At 44.2% G+C, this 20,624-nt stretch overlaps 1 protein-coding gene across 12 annotated transcripts in view; it reads right to left on the reverse strand.

Moving 5' to 3' along the window:
* LOC135906845 (cytochrome b5 reductase 4) overlaps positions 1-20,624 on the reverse strand; it is a 441,851-nt gene that overhangs the window by 15,817 nt on the left and 405,410 nt on the right. For 11 of the 12 annotated variants that reach the window (XM_070538514.1, XM_070538511.1, XM_070538518.1 and 8 more), the window contains 8 exons: positions 15,661-15,859; positions 13,288-13,452; positions 9,496-9,596; positions 7,227-7,311; positions 5,280-5,348; positions 5,121-5,166; positions 3,905-4,138; positions 867-1,021 (listed from right to left, as the gene is read on the reverse strand). In XM_070538514.1, the coding sequence (XP_070394615.1) occupies positions 867-1,021; positions 3,905-4,138; positions 5,121-5,166; positions 5,280-5,348; positions 7,227-7,311; positions 9,496-9,596; positions 13,288-13,452; positions 15,661-15,721 (916 nt within the window). In that variant the 5' untranslated portion in view covers positions 15,722-15,859. The remainder of the gene's footprint in view (positions 1-866; positions 1,022-3,904; positions 4,139-5,120; positions 5,167-5,279; positions 5,349-7,226; positions 7,312-9,495; positions 9,597-13,287; positions 13,453-15,660; positions 15,860-20,624) is intronic. The other variant, XM_065438440.2, reaches the window with a different exon arrangement.

Raw genomic sequence — 20,624 nt, forward strand, 5'->3', positions numbered from 1 at the left:
CTCATTCAAACCAAGCATTCAGTGTTCCCACATGTGGCCTTACCGGTGTCACTACGTGCTAGCTGTTACTGATTCTCCACTGTTTACAATATTCAGTATCAGTCTCTGGATTCTGCTAATCAGTGTTTCTCATAAAAAGCTGCACGCACATCTACCGGCACATTAACGTGCTTCCAAAAACAGCAAAAGGTAAGTTAGCTTACATAAACTTTACAGGGACACGTGAACAGAAACAGTAAAATAATTAGGCTAGCTGATAAAGGGTTCTTCCAAAACTTTATTTTTGTTAGTGTTGCTCCAGTGAAAGGTTGTTCACTAGAAGAGAAAGTGAACATTAACGTTCCATTTCTTTTCAATTTCATGCCTAAACCCCAGTGTCAGGATGTCACTGTGAAATCACAATTTCCAAGTGCAAACTACTTATTCGCACTTGGGCCATTGCACCCAGTAAAGCTTCTTGGAGCTACCGAACTTCAGCCTTTGGCTTTCTTACAATACCCTGTAGTCCCTCTATAGTGGTAAAAAGATGACTAGGCCCAAGCAGAGCTGTCAAAACCTGTGACGTCAGAGTGAGCTGGTGAAGAAACTTCAGGGCTGCGTTGCCACCTGCCTTCTGTCCTTGAATTTTTTTTCTGGCTTGCCAAGCCTCCTATCACAATAACAGTAACTTTTCTTGGCATTAATTTGCTAACACAGCTGAGATAACTTTACACTATAGCTATACACTATAGCTACACTATAGCTATAGCTATAGCTATACACTTCCGCATAGATAAGTCTGGTGACTATCATCATAAGCCAAGCCCCTGCCTAGCAACAGCCTTACTTCTAGAACTTGTTATGTACTACGCTGATATATGACTCACCGACGTGAAATAAGTAAAAATATTTAGCCATTCGAATTCGTATCCGAAGATTCTTCCCTGATAGGTCCGCCACAACCTTATCTTCTTCAATGAAGGCATCCCCCATGGACTGAATGGTGATGGTGACCGTCGAGTCATCTTGAAACCACTCGTAGCTGTAGAAAGCAAGAACAGCAAGATGGGTTTCACTTTGTAACCACTTTGTATAATGCTGCTGTGACTTCTGGAGGGGACACATTATAAAGTTCATGATCACAGGTCAGCGACCTAGGTGTAAGCCATGACATAGCTGCAGTACGGCGTGGAGTGTTACAGTGACAACTGACTCCCATTATTAAAGAACAGGGGATTCTGGACAACATGATAATTTTTCTTTGACACTGATTCACACCTGAGGTGGACCTAAAGATATCTGTGATAAGTGCCAGTAAGATCAGCAATGACCACTTATTCTCTAATTAGTTTTGACAAAGTGCAGCGGCTTTGTCAAAACCTTAAAGATATAGATATACACTTCCGCATAGATAAGCCTGGTGACTATCATAATAAGCCAAGCCCAGAAAGGCATCGTTATGCCCTGCGGGGTGGAAAGCATGGAAAGTCCTAATGTACTTTTACAGCAGATTATGGGAAAGAATCACAACTGGTGGTTGTCTCAGGAGCCCTCAGCACTGATTGTCTTGTGTTCCACAATTACAACGCGTGCCCTGAATTAATTACTCCCTGCCCGGTTCTGGCATCCTGCTGCTGAGGTTACAGATTCATTCCCCGTCTTTGATAGAACGCGAATGTACTAGTTACTGCACCCTGCAAACAACAGAACGCCTGTTAGAACAACTGCTCGTATGGGTTGATAAGACACCCCCCAAACCCACGTTAAGGCAAGTAATAAAAAAACTTTGATTATTAAAAGCTTTGGTTAATTATTTTAGCGGTAATCATCCTACAAACTTATGCTTGCCACTGCAATTAATCTCGTGCAGCAAACATTTCCTCCAAATCCCAAATACCCCACCTTTATTATTTGAGGAAAGTCATCATTCATCCACCCTGTACAGTATATTGACAAGATTACCAGTAATCTCGGTCGCATTGATCCCCCTACACAGCTCACTCACACGACTTCACACCCTCCAGGATGACAGTTCCTATGCCTGCATTTGTGAATGAATAAATGCTTGGATTTATTTTGCAAGTGAATGAAATATGACCCGCGAGGAAATTGAATTGCTAGCTGGATATGTCTGCACACGAAGCATATACTTGAGCTGCATCATTCTACAGCAACCTGAGCAAAACTAAGCGCACACATAAGATTAGGTGGGCACATAGGGACCCTGCAACACATATCAAACATGGTACATAAGCCACACTATAGATACACGATGATGCTGTCGTGATAGCCTGAGCGAAATATTACTCATTTGCACAAAGAAAATTGCATGCAATAAAGCTCTGTGACTTCTACAAATCCCCGCCATCTTTCGGTGCACCTAGTGGCTACAATGGGGGCATTCTGTCCCTATGGCTGGAGTTCTGATTGCATTTAATGAGATTCTTATTGTGAGAAAAGAATAAGGTTTTCAACAACTGCAATTTTTCCTATTCATGTATAAATGAACAATGCTTTAAAATATGTCACAGATATGTTAATTTTGAAATTCCATTCTTCAGTAGTTATATTAAGGTATGACACCTCCACTTTAATGCAAGATTATTATATCACCAATGTTTCATTTGTCCCCACGCTTTATTTGTGTTTGCATGCTCTGCTACTTCCTTGTGCTTATGAATTTTCTGCAGACATCTGGAATCATCTGAGGACTGGCAGAGGTGTTATCTATGTTTGTCCTTTTAAGGTGCCCAGCATGACACCTTCAGTCACCTTGTTACAGTTGCTATATGAGTTTGATGAAACACTTCAACAACCACTACGCTTAGGATCAACTTGAATTTTGAATGCACTGTGTTTCCGTTGGATGCAACTTGAATTTCGTAGTTGAGTGCCACGAGAGTCTGAGCTCTGTCACACGAAGCCAACAGGCAAGGACAGGGAAAGCATAGGGGAAAAATTAACTCTTCTTCTAAATTGAAAAGTACAAATAATAAGAAAAATGAAAATGGCAGTAGGCAAGCATACAACTTGTTGCAGATGGGTGCTGAACCCACAGCTTCTGTATGATACATGTGATGCTCGACAAGCATCATACAAAGGACATGGAAGATACAACCTGAGTTTGGCACCTACCCACGCTAGTTCTCTTTTTCTCCACACTAATCTTCCGTTTTCTATCTGATTTCTACATTTATGTTTACGAAGAAGTTCACTTCCCGTGTTCTTTCCCTGGTTTCCTTGCCTGTTGGCTTGATGCAGTTTCAAAGACAAGCCAAAAGTCAAACCCCACCCACGGTTCATTCTCTCTCGGCTCTGGCAAGTACACTCTGAGTACATTGGGCAAAGAGTCCGTCTAGCTGTTCACAATGCTACTTGCCTGCATTTCTCCAAAGCTGGGACAAAACATTAAACTACGAGAATGAATGAATGAATTCTGGGGTTTTGTGTGCCAGAACCATGATTTGATTATGAGGCACGCCATCGTAGGGGGCTCCGAATTATTTTTGACCACCACTGGATCTTTAACATGCCCACAATGCATGGGGTCCATCGGCATTTCTTCATTTCGCCCCTGTCAAAATGCGGCCACCGTGCAGCAGGAATTCGATCCTGCCACCTCGTGCTCAGCAGCGCGACACCCTAGCCGCTAAGCCATCACGGCGGGTATCAAACTACAAGGGATGTGTGCTTGCTTTAGCACTTGTTGGTATGCAAGCCAGGCCACGTCCATCACCCAAGGAAAACACCAAACTTGAAGTCAAGTCGGTCTCAAACCAGCGACATTTTCTAATAAACATTACTGCACTGTGTGCTTTATGAAGCTACTGTCAGCTCAGAACATTCTGGCACCGTTTCTCGACTGCAAGCTACAAAACAGGTAAAGAAAACAAATGAAAAAAAAAAACACGTCATGGTGACGTACCGTGGGCTGAGCACTGGGGGCAATGACCCACCCCTCCACAGCCACGCACAGCGCGGAAGAAACAGCGGGAGCATTGCGGACGGACTGAAGTGTAATCTTTGATTGCCAACGATTCCGCTCGTATTCAATGCATTGAAATACTTCTTGCAGGAGGATATTCGTGAAATGATGCCCTTCAATACCAAGTAGTACATTCCACCACTTTGGTGAGAAGAGTTGCTGGACCCTTTTAAACTGCGTTGAAAAGTAGAGTGGCACAACGAATACATTGAGATCTGTGCACATAAACTGGTACTACGAACTAACTAGGTTGGAATCATTGCAAGCGAGCTATATGAGCCTGCACTAAGTACTAATAACTAGTTCCAAGCCCAAAGCAACAAGGAGCAATGCCCATGTACCATGCCAGCTATCACTGGTGTAGCAATACAGTCTAGGCTTGTTACAACGGACCTGCGTATAAGGCTTTCGGATATAAGGTGCTATATTTCAGCCTTAGTTTTTTTTCTATCTATTTTATTGATGAAATGAAATTTCCCTTTAACGGACTGCACTACAACGGACTATCGGCTACAGTAGATTAAATTAGTGGCATTTGTTTTCAAAATCGGGTGCATAAAACGCACTTTGCCGTGTTGACACGGGCTGACTATTGACTTGCGAGGGTCAGCCGACGATCGCGGCTCAGTATCACACGTGTGAGGGAGAAAGGCAGAAAGGAAACACGGTGTCTTCTCTAGCGGACGAGGCACGGTGTGGGGAAGCAAGAGAGCGGGGTTTTCTACTCCGGCAGCTGCATGCTGCTTACGGCGCGGCCGTCGTACCTTGAAAGCGATCTGCGATGTGTACAAAGTGCGTCCAGTGCCGGTAGCTTCATATGCGCTGTGCCTTTGATGCTTAGTCCACATTGAAGCGAGAGATGGCACGAAAGTAAATTCGCTCGTTGCTGCTGGCGCGCCTTTTGAGTGAAACTGTGACTTTTTTGTTAGTTTTTTTACTTTGGACGTTCGTCACTCACTCTTTGCAATAAAGTTGTTAGACATTGTGAGGAAAGTTTCGGATGTGAGGCATTTCGATTATTATGGTACTATGGATGTTGGACCAAACGGACGTTTACTGTTGGATTATCAGAGTCCGTTGTAACAAGAGTCGAGTGTATGTAATAGGAGCACTACGAGGTCTTCAATGGAGCATTGGGAACAACGACCATGCTCACCTAACAGCCGGCTTAGGCGACGTCTCTTGGCTGATGTCTGGAACATCTGGAGCCATAAAAGAAACGGGAGAACAGAAATTTTACTGAAGCTATCAGTTTGTCTGTGAGACATTTCATCACTGCTGCCAATAGGCTTGGTAAACATTAGTTCACAGTTACCTTCGGAGGTTGCTGTGTCGGTCCTTTGCAGTTTTTTGATGAACGGTATCCTTGGCACTGGAAAACTAGCTGTGATAAAAAGGGAAAATGACACATTTTAGCATCATTTAAAATTATGAACAAGCGGAACATTGCGCACTTATGGATTTGTACAGCACAGAAAGAAAGTATAAGTACAGCAGAACTTAGTATGTGGCTTTCTTTTTGTCTTCCCTGGGCTGCTATGCCCCATTTGTATCGTCCCAGCACAAAGTTCAGAGACAGCCATATTCTGGCAAAATACGCTGTCATTCCATGACGCTCCCATGTCTTTGCACTTTGTACCTTGCGGTGATGCATTTCAACAGTGTACCAAGAAAATCTGAATTTTACCGATCACTTAAATAATGAAACATGTTTAGAGGACCACAAGTGCCCCAGTGGCATGGGGTACTGTAGCCAGCTAGCCAGAAGTGACCACAGCATCATGGTCTTTTTAACCAGTGGCTACTGCATAAAAGATGAATGCACATGATAATCTGAAATAGCCACTTTGATGATGTCAGTCTGAGATACATGCAAGTACCACAGGCCATGTTGTATTAATTAAACCACTTTATTGTGTCAACAACAGTTGCCCTTATGCCTCGTTTCGTGAGGCATATCATCAGGAATCTATTGTCATCCTCAATGGGAGAAAATATCTATACTTATTGACGACCTAAGAGCCCAGTACAAACTCCGTCCATAAAATCCCTGCACTATCTTGTGTGCTTCCATGCTCCAAAAGAAGACTCCTGAGAGGTGCCAATATTGAAAGAAGTTCGCTTACATCATAACATCACATGTATGAGTGAACTTACTGGGCTGACATGTCTACATAAATTTTATTTGAGTAGGACAGCAGTTCACTTCCATTGCATTCCTAAATTGTAACCGACTAATATAGTTTTCAACTTCGGTTAAGTCATCCCAAGATTGTCCATACTCTGCCATTTGTGGCTTGACAGCTCATCCTCTGCTGAGTGGTTTTTGCTGAGACTACGACTAGAGCAAACACATTGGAAATACATTTGAACCGCCTTATAACAAAGTCAAATCTAACACAAAGATAGCTTTGTAATATCTGTTATTTGTTACAAAAATATATCTATGCACAAAAAACAGTAGATGAAGTGTGACTGTCTATGTTACGTACAAGGACAAATCAGAAAGTGTTTGCCCCTATATTTTATTAGCCAAAATAAGGTACATGGAGAGAATTACAAATATGTGTACTATTCTACGTGCCTTACACTATTTTTCCACACAGATCCTGCACTGATTTAGACATTTGTCCCATCGCAGCACTAAATTTGAAAAATGTCCTCAGTCAGCGACGCACACGGCCTCCCTGAGCGCTCATTGTCATGCAAGTCTTCATGACCTTCTGCAAACTCACAACACCACCCTCACACTTCTTAAAGCGAAACACATTTCCCTATATGTGGGCTGCATTTCCCCATGGATTTCAATGGGCGTTCGAAAAGGAATCACGCTTTGTTTAACATTTTTTGCTCATATTTCATGGACATGTGAAGCACAACCACCATCTTCAACTGACAGCAGTGCTGCGCTGCGGAGCTATCGGCAGATAAGGCCGGGCCATCCCAAGAAAGGTCCACCACTGGGAACAGATATGTTGATTTTGCATTTACAGCCATAGTTTGGCTAAAAAAAATAGGGGCACACTTTCTGATTAGCCCTCATACCTTGACAAATTACTGCTGTTCCAACACACATTACTAGAATGCCAAGTCTGATGCGTAGCTTGACCCTGCACATCTTTTTCAATCACACTATTGCAGTAAGTGGGATGTTGTGCTGGCTCTGTTGTGCTGACTCTATGAGGCAGATGTATATCCTAGACGTTAGTGGCACAAACCCAATCTGTGATGGTGTAAAAAAAAAAGCTTCGTACAAACTCACATTTGCGAACTTGAATGGCAGGGCCAACAAGTTTGCCGATGAGGCACTTCTCGAGCATTGACTCAAAGTTAACCCACTTGTGCACCTGTGGATCATGACAAAATGAGCAAGTGAGCAAAGGCGAAATTAGGCATTGCAAAAATCCCATTTCTGAATAACAAGGCCTGCTGAAAAATAACAAGGCCTGCTGCATGCAGTTTATCTACTTAAGGAATCATCTTATAAACTTTCAGGCACATCGATAGCTTTTGTATTACAAAGAAAGAATTAACCTTCTTCAAACAATCAATGAACACACTGCCCGGCAGACCCAATACATTTTGTTCCATCTCTTCTACTGCTGGACGCATCCATGGAGGTTTTCTTACACCCCCCAGTAGCAGTGTTGTTTCTTTTTTAAATCGTTTTTACATTCCCAGAATGCTGCCTTCACAGCACCACTTTGCATTTGAGGAAATGAAACATCACAGCAGGCTAAATCCAAATAGGTAGAGTATTCAAATACTATGACAGAAATGCAAACATAGAATTCCTGCACTATCATTGTAGAGGGTGTAGGGGCATTCTCGTGGTGCAGAATCTAATGCCCCACAACCGATCAATTTGGTTGCCTGAAATGTACATGATCTGTTAAATGCTTCGCAACCCCCATGTAGAAAACTGCCCTGGCGTTTTGATCTTCAGGTACCAATTCTTGATGCACAATTCCATGACAGTAAAAAAGAAAGGGCAATCAACCAGGCTTTGATTTTTTTTCTGTTCCTTCTTATTGTTGGCATTGGGTGATCTTTCTTTTTCCATTTCTTGCTGTGCAACTTCAGCTCAATGTTGTATTCGCTAGTCCAAGTTTCACTAGTTATAACTACTTCTGGCAAGAATTTTTCACATTATTTTCAAATATGCCAAACAATGCAACATTCTTTTCTTGTTGCACCTTTTTCTCTAGAGTCACCAGTCTCAGAGCTATGTTAGCACAAACATTTTCCACTTCCGATGTTTCCATCAGAACCTCCTGAAGAAAAGATGCTCCCAAACCAAGTGCTCTCGATATCAATCTAACAGTCATGCAACGGTCACTGAGCATGAGAGAATGCGTGATTCATCGCTCCATCTATGCACGAAGTGGAGGGACGTGCTCTTACATCATCCTTCAGGTAAATTCCTGTCCCAAAAATGCAGAGCCCATTTGAAAACAGCTCCTTCCTATGGGGCATCCACCTAATAGTCCTGCTGCATCATTTTATGAATCTGCATCATTCTTACACAAGCTCACATGATACTTGATGTTGATCTACTGTCACACTGGATGGTCAATCTCCCCTAGGACAATGTGTAAAAATGGATTGCACGAAGAACTAACTAATAAATTCATGCATTACCATATAGCAGTCCGTCACACTATAAGAGACAACCAAGTCCTCTCAAAGGAAGAATGAGAGTTTTGTCAACACATATTCTCTCATTTCTTTAATGACTCACTGCACAAAACTTTAAGGCAGATATATACACATCATCACATTCTTAATAGACTCAGTGCAGTAGAAGTAACAGGTGAACTGGGCTCAGGCTTTTGTGACAATTTCTCTACTAATCTTTATATCTCATTTTCCCTTTATTAATCTTTATATCTAATCATTGCTCTACTCTCTACTTTATATGTAATCATCTATTGTGGTGGCTGAGTGGTCCTATCACTGTGCTGCAGAACATTAGGTCATGGGTTCAATTCTCAACTGCAAGAGGCACATTCTGATTGGGGTGAAATGTAATGTACGAAGGATAGGGTGGATGTAAAAAAAAAAGACTCCAGCTTATTGAAGTTTAATTGAGAACCATTCACTGCGGTGTCTCTCATAGCACCAGTGCAACTTTGGGACACTAAATGCTATTAATCAGTCCTTATTAATCTTTTTTTCACTCCATCTTTGGCTTTCACCCTGCCTAGCTACAATTCCTAGCGGGATAACCAGGTGGGCTAGATATATAAAAGCTCGAACCAATATAAAACACAATAAAGCTTATAGAGGTATGCAATGGGCTGGTGAGTAGCCAGCTTCAGGCTTTGGCACCACGAGAAAATCCAGGCGTCTGCAGGACTTGGAAATTATACATGGGTATTCTCGTACTGCCTTCACTTACTAATGCGTTTCGCAGCTTGACAGCTACGCTGTTCCACAACATCCGAAAATAAAAGACAGATACACTAGGGCTACATTTTTCAAGCTGTAAAATATGACACAGAGCCCTAGTTCTGCTACTTTTGTGTTACCTGGTTGAACAGGTCAGTGGCATCCGTCCCGACACCTCTGAGCAGCTCATCCACCCCACCGGGGTGGTATTCCATGTATGGAGTAACATTGTACACACGACCTAAACGAGAAAAATGTCACTGTATGTTAAAACTCTAATAAAGAAGCTTGAAATAAGTGAGTGATGACCTGATTACAAATGATTGAATTGGTAACAAATGATTGAACGAAAGATTATAGGCATAACGTTAAGTGACAGGAAAACAGTAGCATGAATTACAGAGTCAACAGGGGCAGCGGATATTCTAGTTGACATTAAAGGGATGCTGAAGAGAAGCACTAAACCAGTTTAGATTGATAAACTATTCTTAATGGCCCCTATCTTTTTTAGATCTCCGTAATAGGCTGATTCTTAGAAGATAAAATATAGCGAAGGTCAAAGTTTCTTTTTTCGCATTTCGCAACGAAAAGCCAGGGCCAGTATGTCAGCGTGACATCACAGATTTCAAAGCATTCTTTCATATTTGGGCTGTAGCGGTTCAGCAAAATATTTTGAAACTTTCTAAATTCAGTCCCTGGCTCTGTTAGAAAGCAATGCAGTCAATTCGGTTGATAAAAATTTAACTAGGTGAGCAAATGCCGTTAATATCTATGACGTAATGGCCAGCTGGTGTGGGAATTTTAAGGTGTCTTTGCCACCTGTCTTTTGCCCTTGCGTGTTTTCTGGCTTGCTCAGCATTTCCTTGTGGTAGGAGTGGCTTTTCTGGTATTGCAGAACGGTGTTTTACTAACGCAGGTAGAAAATTATTTTTCTTTAGGGTCCCTTTAAGAACAAACGGAGTTTTGCAGAATGTGCAATGAGTAGAACAGCTAATCGGTTGTCTATAAGAGTTACAAAATGGGTGCCACGAGAAGGGAAGCATGGTCGAAGATGGCAGAGAACTAGGTGGGGTGATGAAATAAGGAAACTTTCAGACATTTGCAGACAAGCAAACATCCAGACAGCTGGTTCAAGACAGGGGCAATCGGAGATTGCTGGGAGGGGCGTTCGTCTTCCAGCGGACATAAATGGGCTAATGATGATGATGGTAGAGAACAATACCTGCATCTTCCGTGCCTGTTTCCTACACATACCGTTAATGCGATTAGCATTCTTTGGGAACTTTACCCACCTTGCAGTATGTCTGTTTGTGTATAACGTCTTTCACCAAGCGTACCCAAGTTGTCTACCAGCTTGGGCCACTAGGTATGCATTGGCTGCTGTTTTGACGAGCAGACAAGTTGGGTCATTGGGTATATGCCTCAACAAAGAAATTTGACACAGTATTTGTGATAGTGGTAATGTGCCCAATCTTGGCCGAATCACAAGATGGATGTGCCAAAGCGAAACAAGGGGTGTGTAGCTTTAAATATATTACAGAAATAGCACCCCCATCCACATCAGGCACCTCTGCGTCGAGCGCAGCCACTTGATGGAGAACCATTGCAATGAAGGTGCAGCCAGGGTACTAGGTATACTACACAGTTTCAACTGGGCAGCAGTGATTACAACAAGTTAGTAGGTTCTGGTGTCATTTGGCATTGTGGTTGGCACCAAGAGTACCACTTTCTGTGTCTGCGGTGGCAATACGATTCATCACTACATGGCTTTAATGCTAATTGCATTAACAACAACATTCATCATGAGATGGGTTCTACAAGAATGTTTTTCATCTTGCTCAAAAGAAAAGGGTATGTTCTAGTTATCAATGGAGCCATATTTGTGATCTAGGCTTCCAATTCTATGACAGACATCTTTTGGAAACCAAGAAGTTTGAAAAAAATATTAAAGCTGAAGTTTAAGAATCTACAAGGAAAAAAAAACAGATATTACTGTTTTGTAAACTACGTCGATTAGGTTTTGCAAGGTGCATTAAGTTATTATTTTATAAGTTGCACATATTTATGTCACTATTTTTCCAATAAAGCTTGTGAAAAAGTAATGTAGACAAAGTAGGTATATTTCACACAAGCTGTAAACTGATGCAGCATGCTGTGAATCCTGTAGTACTTGACAGTTAGCACATTAGCGGTCCATTATACTAAGATACTTGCTACAAGAGCAACGTTAATTTAGTAAAATCTTACAATAATATATGGAAAACAGGGCTCTAATAACAAGGCCCTACAGACACCAGATAAACTTGCAGCAGAAGTTGACATGCACGCAACTGCAAAAAAAAAAAAAAACGTTTGTGTGAGTTCCCTAAATATTCGCTGCATGACAAGTGCTGCATTATCTTGCGTACTTTCCCAAGGAAAAATTGCGAATCTTTCGACTAGGCAATCCATAGAGTTTATTACAATACTACCTAGGGGGAAATGTGCTACTATTGTTAATGCAAGCTTTTAAAGGGAAACATGACACCATAGTAATGTCTGTATATAAAAGGCTTGGCTCATTTTGAGTGCCCTTCAGCTTGCCCTACTCTTGAAAATTTGAGGGCAGCTTGAACATACAGTCATGGCTGCTCCCAAGTGAAGTTTGTTTTGAAATATATATGCAAAAGATCATAATTATAACACAGGTGGTATAAATGGTTGCTTGCGTATAACATAACAAGTCAAGGAAGGAGCAGACACACAGTGAATGTAGAACATTTTGTTTTCCCATCATACCTCACAAACCATTCCTTGCAGTATTCGAATTCCAAAGAATGAATATACCGATGCAGAAGTGCTTATAAGTAGAATTTTGATATCATAAGAAAAACCGGATCACGCACGTAGTTACTGTAGACTTCCATTAGCTAAACGATAAGTGACCAACGACATTGATCGAATTATCCGGCAGGTCGAATTAGGCGATATGCAGAAAAAGTACCACACCACTGATTTATTTCCCAGTATTTACCCGCTTTCTATGTGTCCAAAGCAGAAAACTAACGTACAGATAATATTAAAGCCTCTGAATAAAGTAAAACTCTAACGCGCATTCAATTATTTTAGCAAGCAAAATGGGCAAGGGCCTAATATGTGTTGCCCAGTGGCGACCAGTTTCCTGAAGTGAGCTTCGCCGCAATACAACTATTTTATGCGGCAAAACATGCAAACGCCTCGAATGCGGTTTTCAGCACAATTAATCCAAAAGAAAACACACACACACACGTTAGAATCGGGTAAATACCGTAATCAGATTAGTAGCTATCGTTATTGTTTAAAAGTTCTCCCTAGGATAGGCCAGAGACTGGCGTTTTTGAGAGTGATCCCCACATGTGTTCAATGCATTCCCTGCCTCTTATGAGCTCTGGCGAGACAGACGGTGCCAGCATATGGGTCACTGTTGGGGTCACCATAGGGGTCAAGCGCGTGCATGCTGACTGGTCAAGTTCGAGTTATCCAGCAAAGGCCAATTTGGGATCAACATAACGAAAGTTTGGGCGCACAGAAATGCATGATCACCAGCCAGGACCTTCGGTCGGCATCGAATTAACCGAAGTCGAACTAACGGACGTATTCTGTGCAGAATAAACTGATATATTCTGACATACACCACATTAGTTTCGAGATATGCCTTAGAAGTGTCCTGCCCATCCAAGAGTCCCCCGTTAACTTGAAGCCCTCCATTCTCCAGTATTACCATGGCTGCAGCGGATACGTTTGCCACAGGTACTTCTTTCTGCAGGTATTTGTGAGGATCGCTACATTTCAAACCTGTCACTTTGTTCCTCTTGACCTTATAAAAAGAAAGCAACTCTATGCCACATTGCTGCCACTGTGAGCCAGCAGTGCCATGTTGTCAAACATCTCTTTACACGAAAATTCGGCCACACCTTTCAGACAAATCCAGGCATCGTCCTTCTTGTTGTGCTTGACCAGCTCCTCGTAGGTGACCTCCAGAAAGCGGCCGTTGACCCCAGAGAGGTTTGGATTGGCGTGGGTCAACCGTATCCAGTCCATAAGAGACCGGCCAGGACCAAGGGAAACCTTGACACGCCCTGGAATGCAGCACGAGCAATCACTGCGCTATTCAGTCTATATGTAACCACTACCTATGTTAGCAGAGTCTAGCGCACTTGCATTGAATGACATGAACACGCTTGTATTTCCTACTTTCACTGCTCCGGTTGGCTATCGCTTAGATATGGGGTTGTTCCTTATGCTGCTGTATACTGAATTTCGATGCTTGTGCAGATAACAGCTTAAATGACAAACTGATATGAGGTACTTGATATTGAATTATGTGGTGTGTAGAGAGAAACTGCATCCACAAGACAACAGAACAGACGAAGACACGACACTACAGCATTTGATGGTTTATTGCATGTGGTCAGTACACATTATGTACGATAGCAAAGCAGAAAGCAAAAGGGGAGAAAGAACAGATTGCATCCCAGCAAAAGAATTTGTCCTAGGTCACTATCAAGAAACGAAACAGATTTGTTTCTATCATTATCGCCATTCATTAACTGTTCTTTACATACTAATTCACAAGCAAGCCCAGTAATTTTCCCTTGTACTGTCTATGTCGAGTGCTTCATGATCTCTCCAGTGTGTGTGCGTGTGTGTGTGCGTGTGTGTGTGCGTGCGTGTGTGTGTGTGTGTGTGTGTGTGTGCGTGCGTGTGTGCGTGTGTGTGTGTGTGCGTGTGTGTGCGTGTGTGTGTGTGTGTGTGTGTGTGTGTGCTATTGACATGTGCAATAAACCGTCAGTTGTTACTATAGTTCCGTGTCCTTGCCTTTGTCGTCTTGCATGCGCCGTTTCATGCTGCACGTGCACGAAGATTATTATTATTTAAATTTGATTTGCCTACATAAAAACAATAGCAGAGATGAGAAAGATACAATTGGAAGCCACCACCAGAAGGAGAACAATGTCTGCTATCTCTACAAGAGAAAAGGCACACAGAAAAATAATAGTGAGTGAGGAATGGGAGAGATTAACCCCTTACGTGACGTGCTATTATCCTGAATTCTGACTGTAAATGCAGCCAATTTTTTTCTGCACTGAGAAAGGCTTTACCAAGAACAGCGTAGACGTTAACCTAAGGCTTTATTAAAAAACAACCTTAACAGCACTATACAAAATAATTGCGAAAGAACCGTGCGCGCGGACCGGGGCGAAGAGAGCGGCCGCGGCTTTAGGCATCGGCTTCACAGTGCGTCAGCATCTTTGGCGGTGGCTCACGGAAAGGAAGCGCCATCGTCCCTGATAAAGCGAGAGGCTCGAAGCACGGTTGAAAAAAAAATTAAATTATGGGGTTTTACGTGCCAAAACCACTTTCTGACTATGAGGCACGCCGTAGTGGGGGACTCCGGAAATTTCGACCACCTGGGGTTCTTTAACGTGCACCTAAATCTAAGTACACGGGTGTTTTCGCATTTCGCCCCCATCGAAATGCGGCCGCCATGGCAGGGATTCGATCCCGCGACCTCGTGCTCAGCAGCCTAACACCATAGCCACTGAGCAACCATGGCGGGTAAGCACGGTTGAGAGCGCTGCAATACTACAACGCAGGAGCGCATTCACGTGGTTTTATTTCAGATTTCGCGGGCTTTCCTTAAAGGCAAAAAAAAAAAAACGCCACGCAGCCTGTACGTTGCCACAAAAGATTGGATCGTTTCGGAATCCCTCTACCAAGGAAGAAAACGCACTTGGCCTGAAAGTGAATATGAAAAATTCAGCTTAATTCATCTTAGCTAAGTAACTAATTAGGCGGAATATAAATAAAATAGTCTAAAGAGCGCTACATGACGGCAAACCATGTGTACTTGGTTTCATTCAGCTGCGGTTAACCTCCTTTTTTCAAGATCCTTGGTACAAGTTACGTGAAACACCCTGTGTACATATATATTACGTAGCCTAACATGTACACATTTGAAGTAGTAGCTTAGCGCGAATAAAACCACGGAAACAAGAAAGACGGGCAAGGACAAGCGCTTGTCCTTGTCCGTCTTTCTTGATTCCGTGGTTTTATTCGCGCTAAGCTACTACTTCAAATATGGACTACCAACTAGCCCAACAGTCAACTCTACTAGAACAACATGTACACGTTTGGCTATAATCAGGAGTATAAATGTGCGGCCTCCAAAAATAATAGGAGAGATCTGTGAACTTTATAACACCTTTTATCATGCCATAACAACGTGCACGACAATACTTCGAGACTTAAAGGGAGCACACAAATGAAAATAGGACGAAACGCACCAGAGCCGGTGGCCGACATGTTGGGCTCTCCGGGCGCGAGGCTGTTGGCACTGGTGTTCATAGGGTCAGGTGGCCTCGTGCCCTGCTGCTGCTGCCGTGACGCCGTGCCATCGACCTTTGCCCCCTTCGGCAGCTGGCTGCGCACTTTGTTCTTTCTCTTGCCGGGGCAGGCCACGCACCGGGACTCGTTGCACCCCAGCTGCGTGCAGGTGAAAGTGCATATCTATAATGCTATCATGCTTCGTTTTTTTTTTACATTGATAACAACTTCAGAAATTCCCACATCACAAAGTGACACCGAATGAGCGACATCCTTCGCCCGCTGACCCGAGCGCCACCGGACCTCAGGTCCAGCGGCGTTATATCCTCAGGTCCCGCGTCATAACCGATGAGCCGCTCATACGGATACATCAGCAGAGCGGCAAAATTTTTGCTACTGTTAATTTTCATCACGGCCATACGCTGCCTTGGCTGCATAACCAGAGCTGCTTCGTGTCGGCGACCAAAGTTATTTGGTGCCGTGTGGATGCAACCTATTCGCAGCTGCCGTATACGGCTCTCGGAAAGACACGAAACCACGCCATGCACGCCACCCGTGAAAACGAGAGTATGGAGGACAACGTGAATGGCGCCAGCTTTCTTCGCGGCTGCCATTTCTCCCAGCATCGTCCGGGAGAATCAGGCGGCGCCGCAGAGTCGCAGGGTTGTTAGAGTAATCGAGCCAGCCGAAAAAGTCGCAGTTTCGCCCGAAAGACGAAGCATCCATTGCGATGGCAAACTGGCAAATAGCTATACGAAGTGAACATAGTATAGCTTAATCGGCCGTATAAACATGTAAACATTCGCTTACTAACTAAATTAACAAGCGTGGTGTCACGCGCGCACAAGCAAACATGAATACATCCCACTCGATGACTGCGCACACTCGCTGCATAAACGCTGGTGCGAGCAGCACCTTCGTGCTGCCTGTTGCTTGCGAACGCGAACTAAGCGGCACCCGGAGCTTTTGATGAGTACACGAAAGCTCATGGACGCGGCGCCTTCAAAGGTGCCAAGTCCTCTTCCCATCTGACAACGGTTTGGCCCTCAGCGCGCCCAGATGTCTAGACTCTACCCCCATCGCAGATCGGTGTCAAGGTAGGGCCCACGCGGCCGCGTCATACGCAGCAGCCGCCGGAGTAGAACGCCTCCCCCCTGCCCCCCCCCATCTACGGTTCCTTGCGTGCGACGAAAGATGGCATGTTTCCTCTACGCTTTCCTCCCTTGCGCACGCGAGATTGAGTCGCCAGCGTAGGCTCACCCTCGCCCGCTTTCACTCGCACATACAACATACGGCGCGTGGGGACGATGTTATCGCTCTTGGACTTTATACGAAACATCACGGCGACGGCAGAATGCGCCTGCAGTGTACATATAATTGATATCGCAAGAAAATTATCGGTGATTGTGGTGACTGTAAACGAACTCAATCGTCTTTGCCAGTTTGGCTTGTCTTGGCTATATAATCTAGCTCATTGCAGCTATGTCAATAATTATATGCGGTTTGCTCATCTAAACCCAAACTGTCGGTTGTACAGGTTTTCGCACTTTTTTGTTTTGAACAGTACTTCCCAAATTCTGAATACAGAAATCTGAACTAGCTAAATCAATAGTTTATTTCATTATATTCAGTCGAATGTTCGAAAATATTGAATTTTCACATAAGCCTAATTTTGTGATATACGTAAAGTCGACACGCAAATTGTGCAAACTGATTTTATGCACGGAGATCGTGAAGTATGGCTGATCAACTGATTAGTGCATGCATCCGCGCGTCATATCACAGCATCACATTCATGAACCACCCGAAAGAAGCTCGAATCGCCGGCGATCTCTGGGTCGCCAATATTTTCGTGGGCAGGAGATTGCCAGGATAACGAAAGCAAAAAAACAAAAACAACAACAAGCAAAAAAGGAAACAGACAGTTTCACCCCTAGGGCGAAGAAGTGACAGCGATAGCAAGGTATCGCGTTGCTCTCGAACTCGTAAGACAGTGTTCTAACCACGGTTCTAACTATATGCGCGGGTGCGTCATGGTGAGGTGCAGCAGGCGATGCTGCTGGGTTGATTTGCAACGCTTTCTACAGAAAAACTTCATACATGATCGAATGATAGGGAATCTCGATGACTGTATACGCCAACCTCTGTAGCAACTCTCCCAATCTTATTTTTTCTTTCACCGAGCCGCCGCCACTCAGTGTACATCTGCAACCTGACGCCGGTTATTTTCCTCTCAGTTGTTTTCTTGTTTTCTTTTCTCCGCTTCTTCCGCAACGAAGCGTTCGAAAACGCGCAAGCAGTACATTTAAATGAGGTCCTAATAAAGATGAAAAGTACACAGCGGAGCTATTTTTGCTGTTTAGCGGGCGCAGATAACTGGAGCGTACTTACTCCAGGGGCGAAGCGAGTGCCGGATAACGTATAGTCATCGCCTTCAGCGACAGGAGAGTTTCGCCTCATTTCATGCACGTTGACACGGGCGTAGTCAAGGGGGGCTAGGTGTGTCTGTAACGTGACAGACGCGTGTGGGTATGAGGGCTTCACCGTGAAGTCTTGGAGCCCCTTTGACCACGGACATCGTGTTGCAGCACATATTTAACGATGCTATATCTTTTCATTTATTTCTTCATTTTACTCAAGTCCGTGAAGGTCAAAAGAACGCTTGACCATCGGTCAGCGTCTAGACTGCAGAACGTAGCCTGCGCCTGACCCGACTCCCGTCGTCGTAAATAACAGCGCAACGGCGCTTGCGTCTGTGTTTTTTATCATGATCCCTTTTATATAATTTAGATGATCTGATTGCGAAGCAGCATTTCCAGTTGCCGAAGCTGAGTGCTTCGGCTTTCATTAAAGTATACGGCTCTCTATCGCTTCCAACACCGATGAGACAGCCGCTGTATATTCAGTTTGTTCGCGCCGAGATCTACTACTGACCTGATTAACGACAACAGTATGCAACTTGTATTACCACACCCCCTCCATTCTTTCCCATTTGAGCGCGGTTTTTCTCGACGTGTCACAAGAAACTGCACGTTGTTACTGCGCAACATATATTTTGCGGGACAGGGCACAGACTGTAAAGAACGGCGGGTTGCACAACAAGACTGCCACCTTGCCACCCGATTACGTCAAGGGGTGCAAGACGCGCACCTCCACCTCTCCGTGCTGCAGCTGCGAGGCGTTCAAAGAAGCGACCTTTGCGCTGGAACCCGCCGCCTTCCTCCAGCCCCTTCGACATGGTGACGGGACGAATTCGGTGTGTGGACAATGATTCCAGAGTTCCTCAACGCGGGGCTGATTTGACACGCCTGGAGAAGCTACCGCGGGAAGACTTATTTTTGTGCTTCTCACGGTTTGGAGTGGCTCGGAACAATGAGCGACGCGCGATCGACAACGTCGATTTTCCGGAACGGCACCACCTTCAACGCCGTCGCTTGGGCTTCGGAATGTGTGTGCCTTTGTGTCTGTAAACTGGTCTTCAGAGCAGCTGCGAGATGGTGATGTGTAAACGAACAGCCGCCGCGTCGTGGACGGGCGGATCGAGTGTATCCGCCGCGTCGTGGACGGGCGGATCGAGTGTATAAAAACTGTGGTTGTGCGATTGTTGGACGCACTTCTCCTGAGCAGTCATGTTAGACTGGTGCACTTCTCTTGAGCAGTCATGTTAGACTGAGTCACTTCTCTCATGCAGTCATGTTGGACTGTTACTCTGTTTCTCAAGCAGTCATGTTAGACTGAGTTAATTTCTGTAAATAAACCCCTTTTTCCTCGTTCTCGATGAGAAGCAGTTCTTCACTTCATCAACGATCTCAGCGTAAATAAGTTGGACGACGGCATGGGCCAGCTACCTTCGAATTCATGCCGTACTCCAATCTTGGCAAAGGACCACGGACGAAGGGATTGAGCCCCCAATCCTGACAACTGGCTGACAGCGGTAGGATGGACTTTGCGACATGGTGCTGTATCTGCGGTGAGTGCTTGGTTTTTGCTTTGACTCTCTAGGCTTCATTTTGTGGTTGTTCTGTTTAGAACAGTAGGGAAGCTAGATTGTTGTGTGTTAGCTAGGTTGTGTTTTCCTAGCTAGATTTAGAGAGCAGAATCAAGGCAGTAAAGCAGCAGTCATGGAGTTAAGGACACTGCTGAGAGACGAGTTGTTGATTGTCGGTGAGGAACTGGGCCTAGATGTACGCAAGGAAATGCTCAAATCGGAATTATTGGAGCTAATTTCCAATCAGGCCAGTGAGCAAGATATTGAAATGGGATTGGAACTTCTCAAAAAGAGAGAGAAACGGGAAAAAGAAAGAGAAGAACGGGACAGAGAAAACCGAGAGAGAGAGGAACGCGATAAAGATCGCGAGTTTCAGTTAAGGAAAATGCAACTTGAACTTGAAAGCAAACGTTTGGAGTTGTCTCAAGGAAGTGAAGGCGCTCTGGGACGATCAAGTGAGGCAGAATCATACCGCATGGACAGGCTATTAAAGCCATTTGAGGTCGGGACCGACATAGGCTTGTTCCTATGCAATTTTGAAAGGACTTGCGAAAAGATGAACTTCGGCCCGAGTACATGGCCACAGCGGTTGCTGTCTATGTTGCCGTGTGAGGCGGCGGAAGTAATCGCCAGACTAAGTGTGCAGGATGCATATGATTATGCGAAAGTTAAGGCTAGTCTCCTGAAGAAATACCGCCTTTCAGCCGAAGCTTTTCGGCAAAGGTTTAGGAGCACAGGCAAGAAAGATAGCGAGGGCTATCCGGAGTTTGCGTATAGCTTAAAGGCCAACCTAGTCGAGTGGCTTAAAAGCGCGGAAGCGTACGACAGCAGAGACATGATCATTGAATGCATGTGTCTAGAGCAGTTTTACAAAACCATCCCCCAAGCTGTGAAACTGTGGGTGCAAGACAGAGGTAATGTAAACACTGTGGAAAG

The sequence above is a fragment of the Dermacentor albipictus genome, chromosome 5, assembly GCF_038994185.2.
Source record: "Dermacentor albipictus isolate Rhodes 1998 colony chromosome 5, USDA_Dalb.pri_finalv2, whole genome shotgun sequence".
NCBI lineage: Eukaryota > Metazoa > Arthropoda > Arachnida > Ixodida > Ixodidae > Dermacentor > Dermacentor albipictus.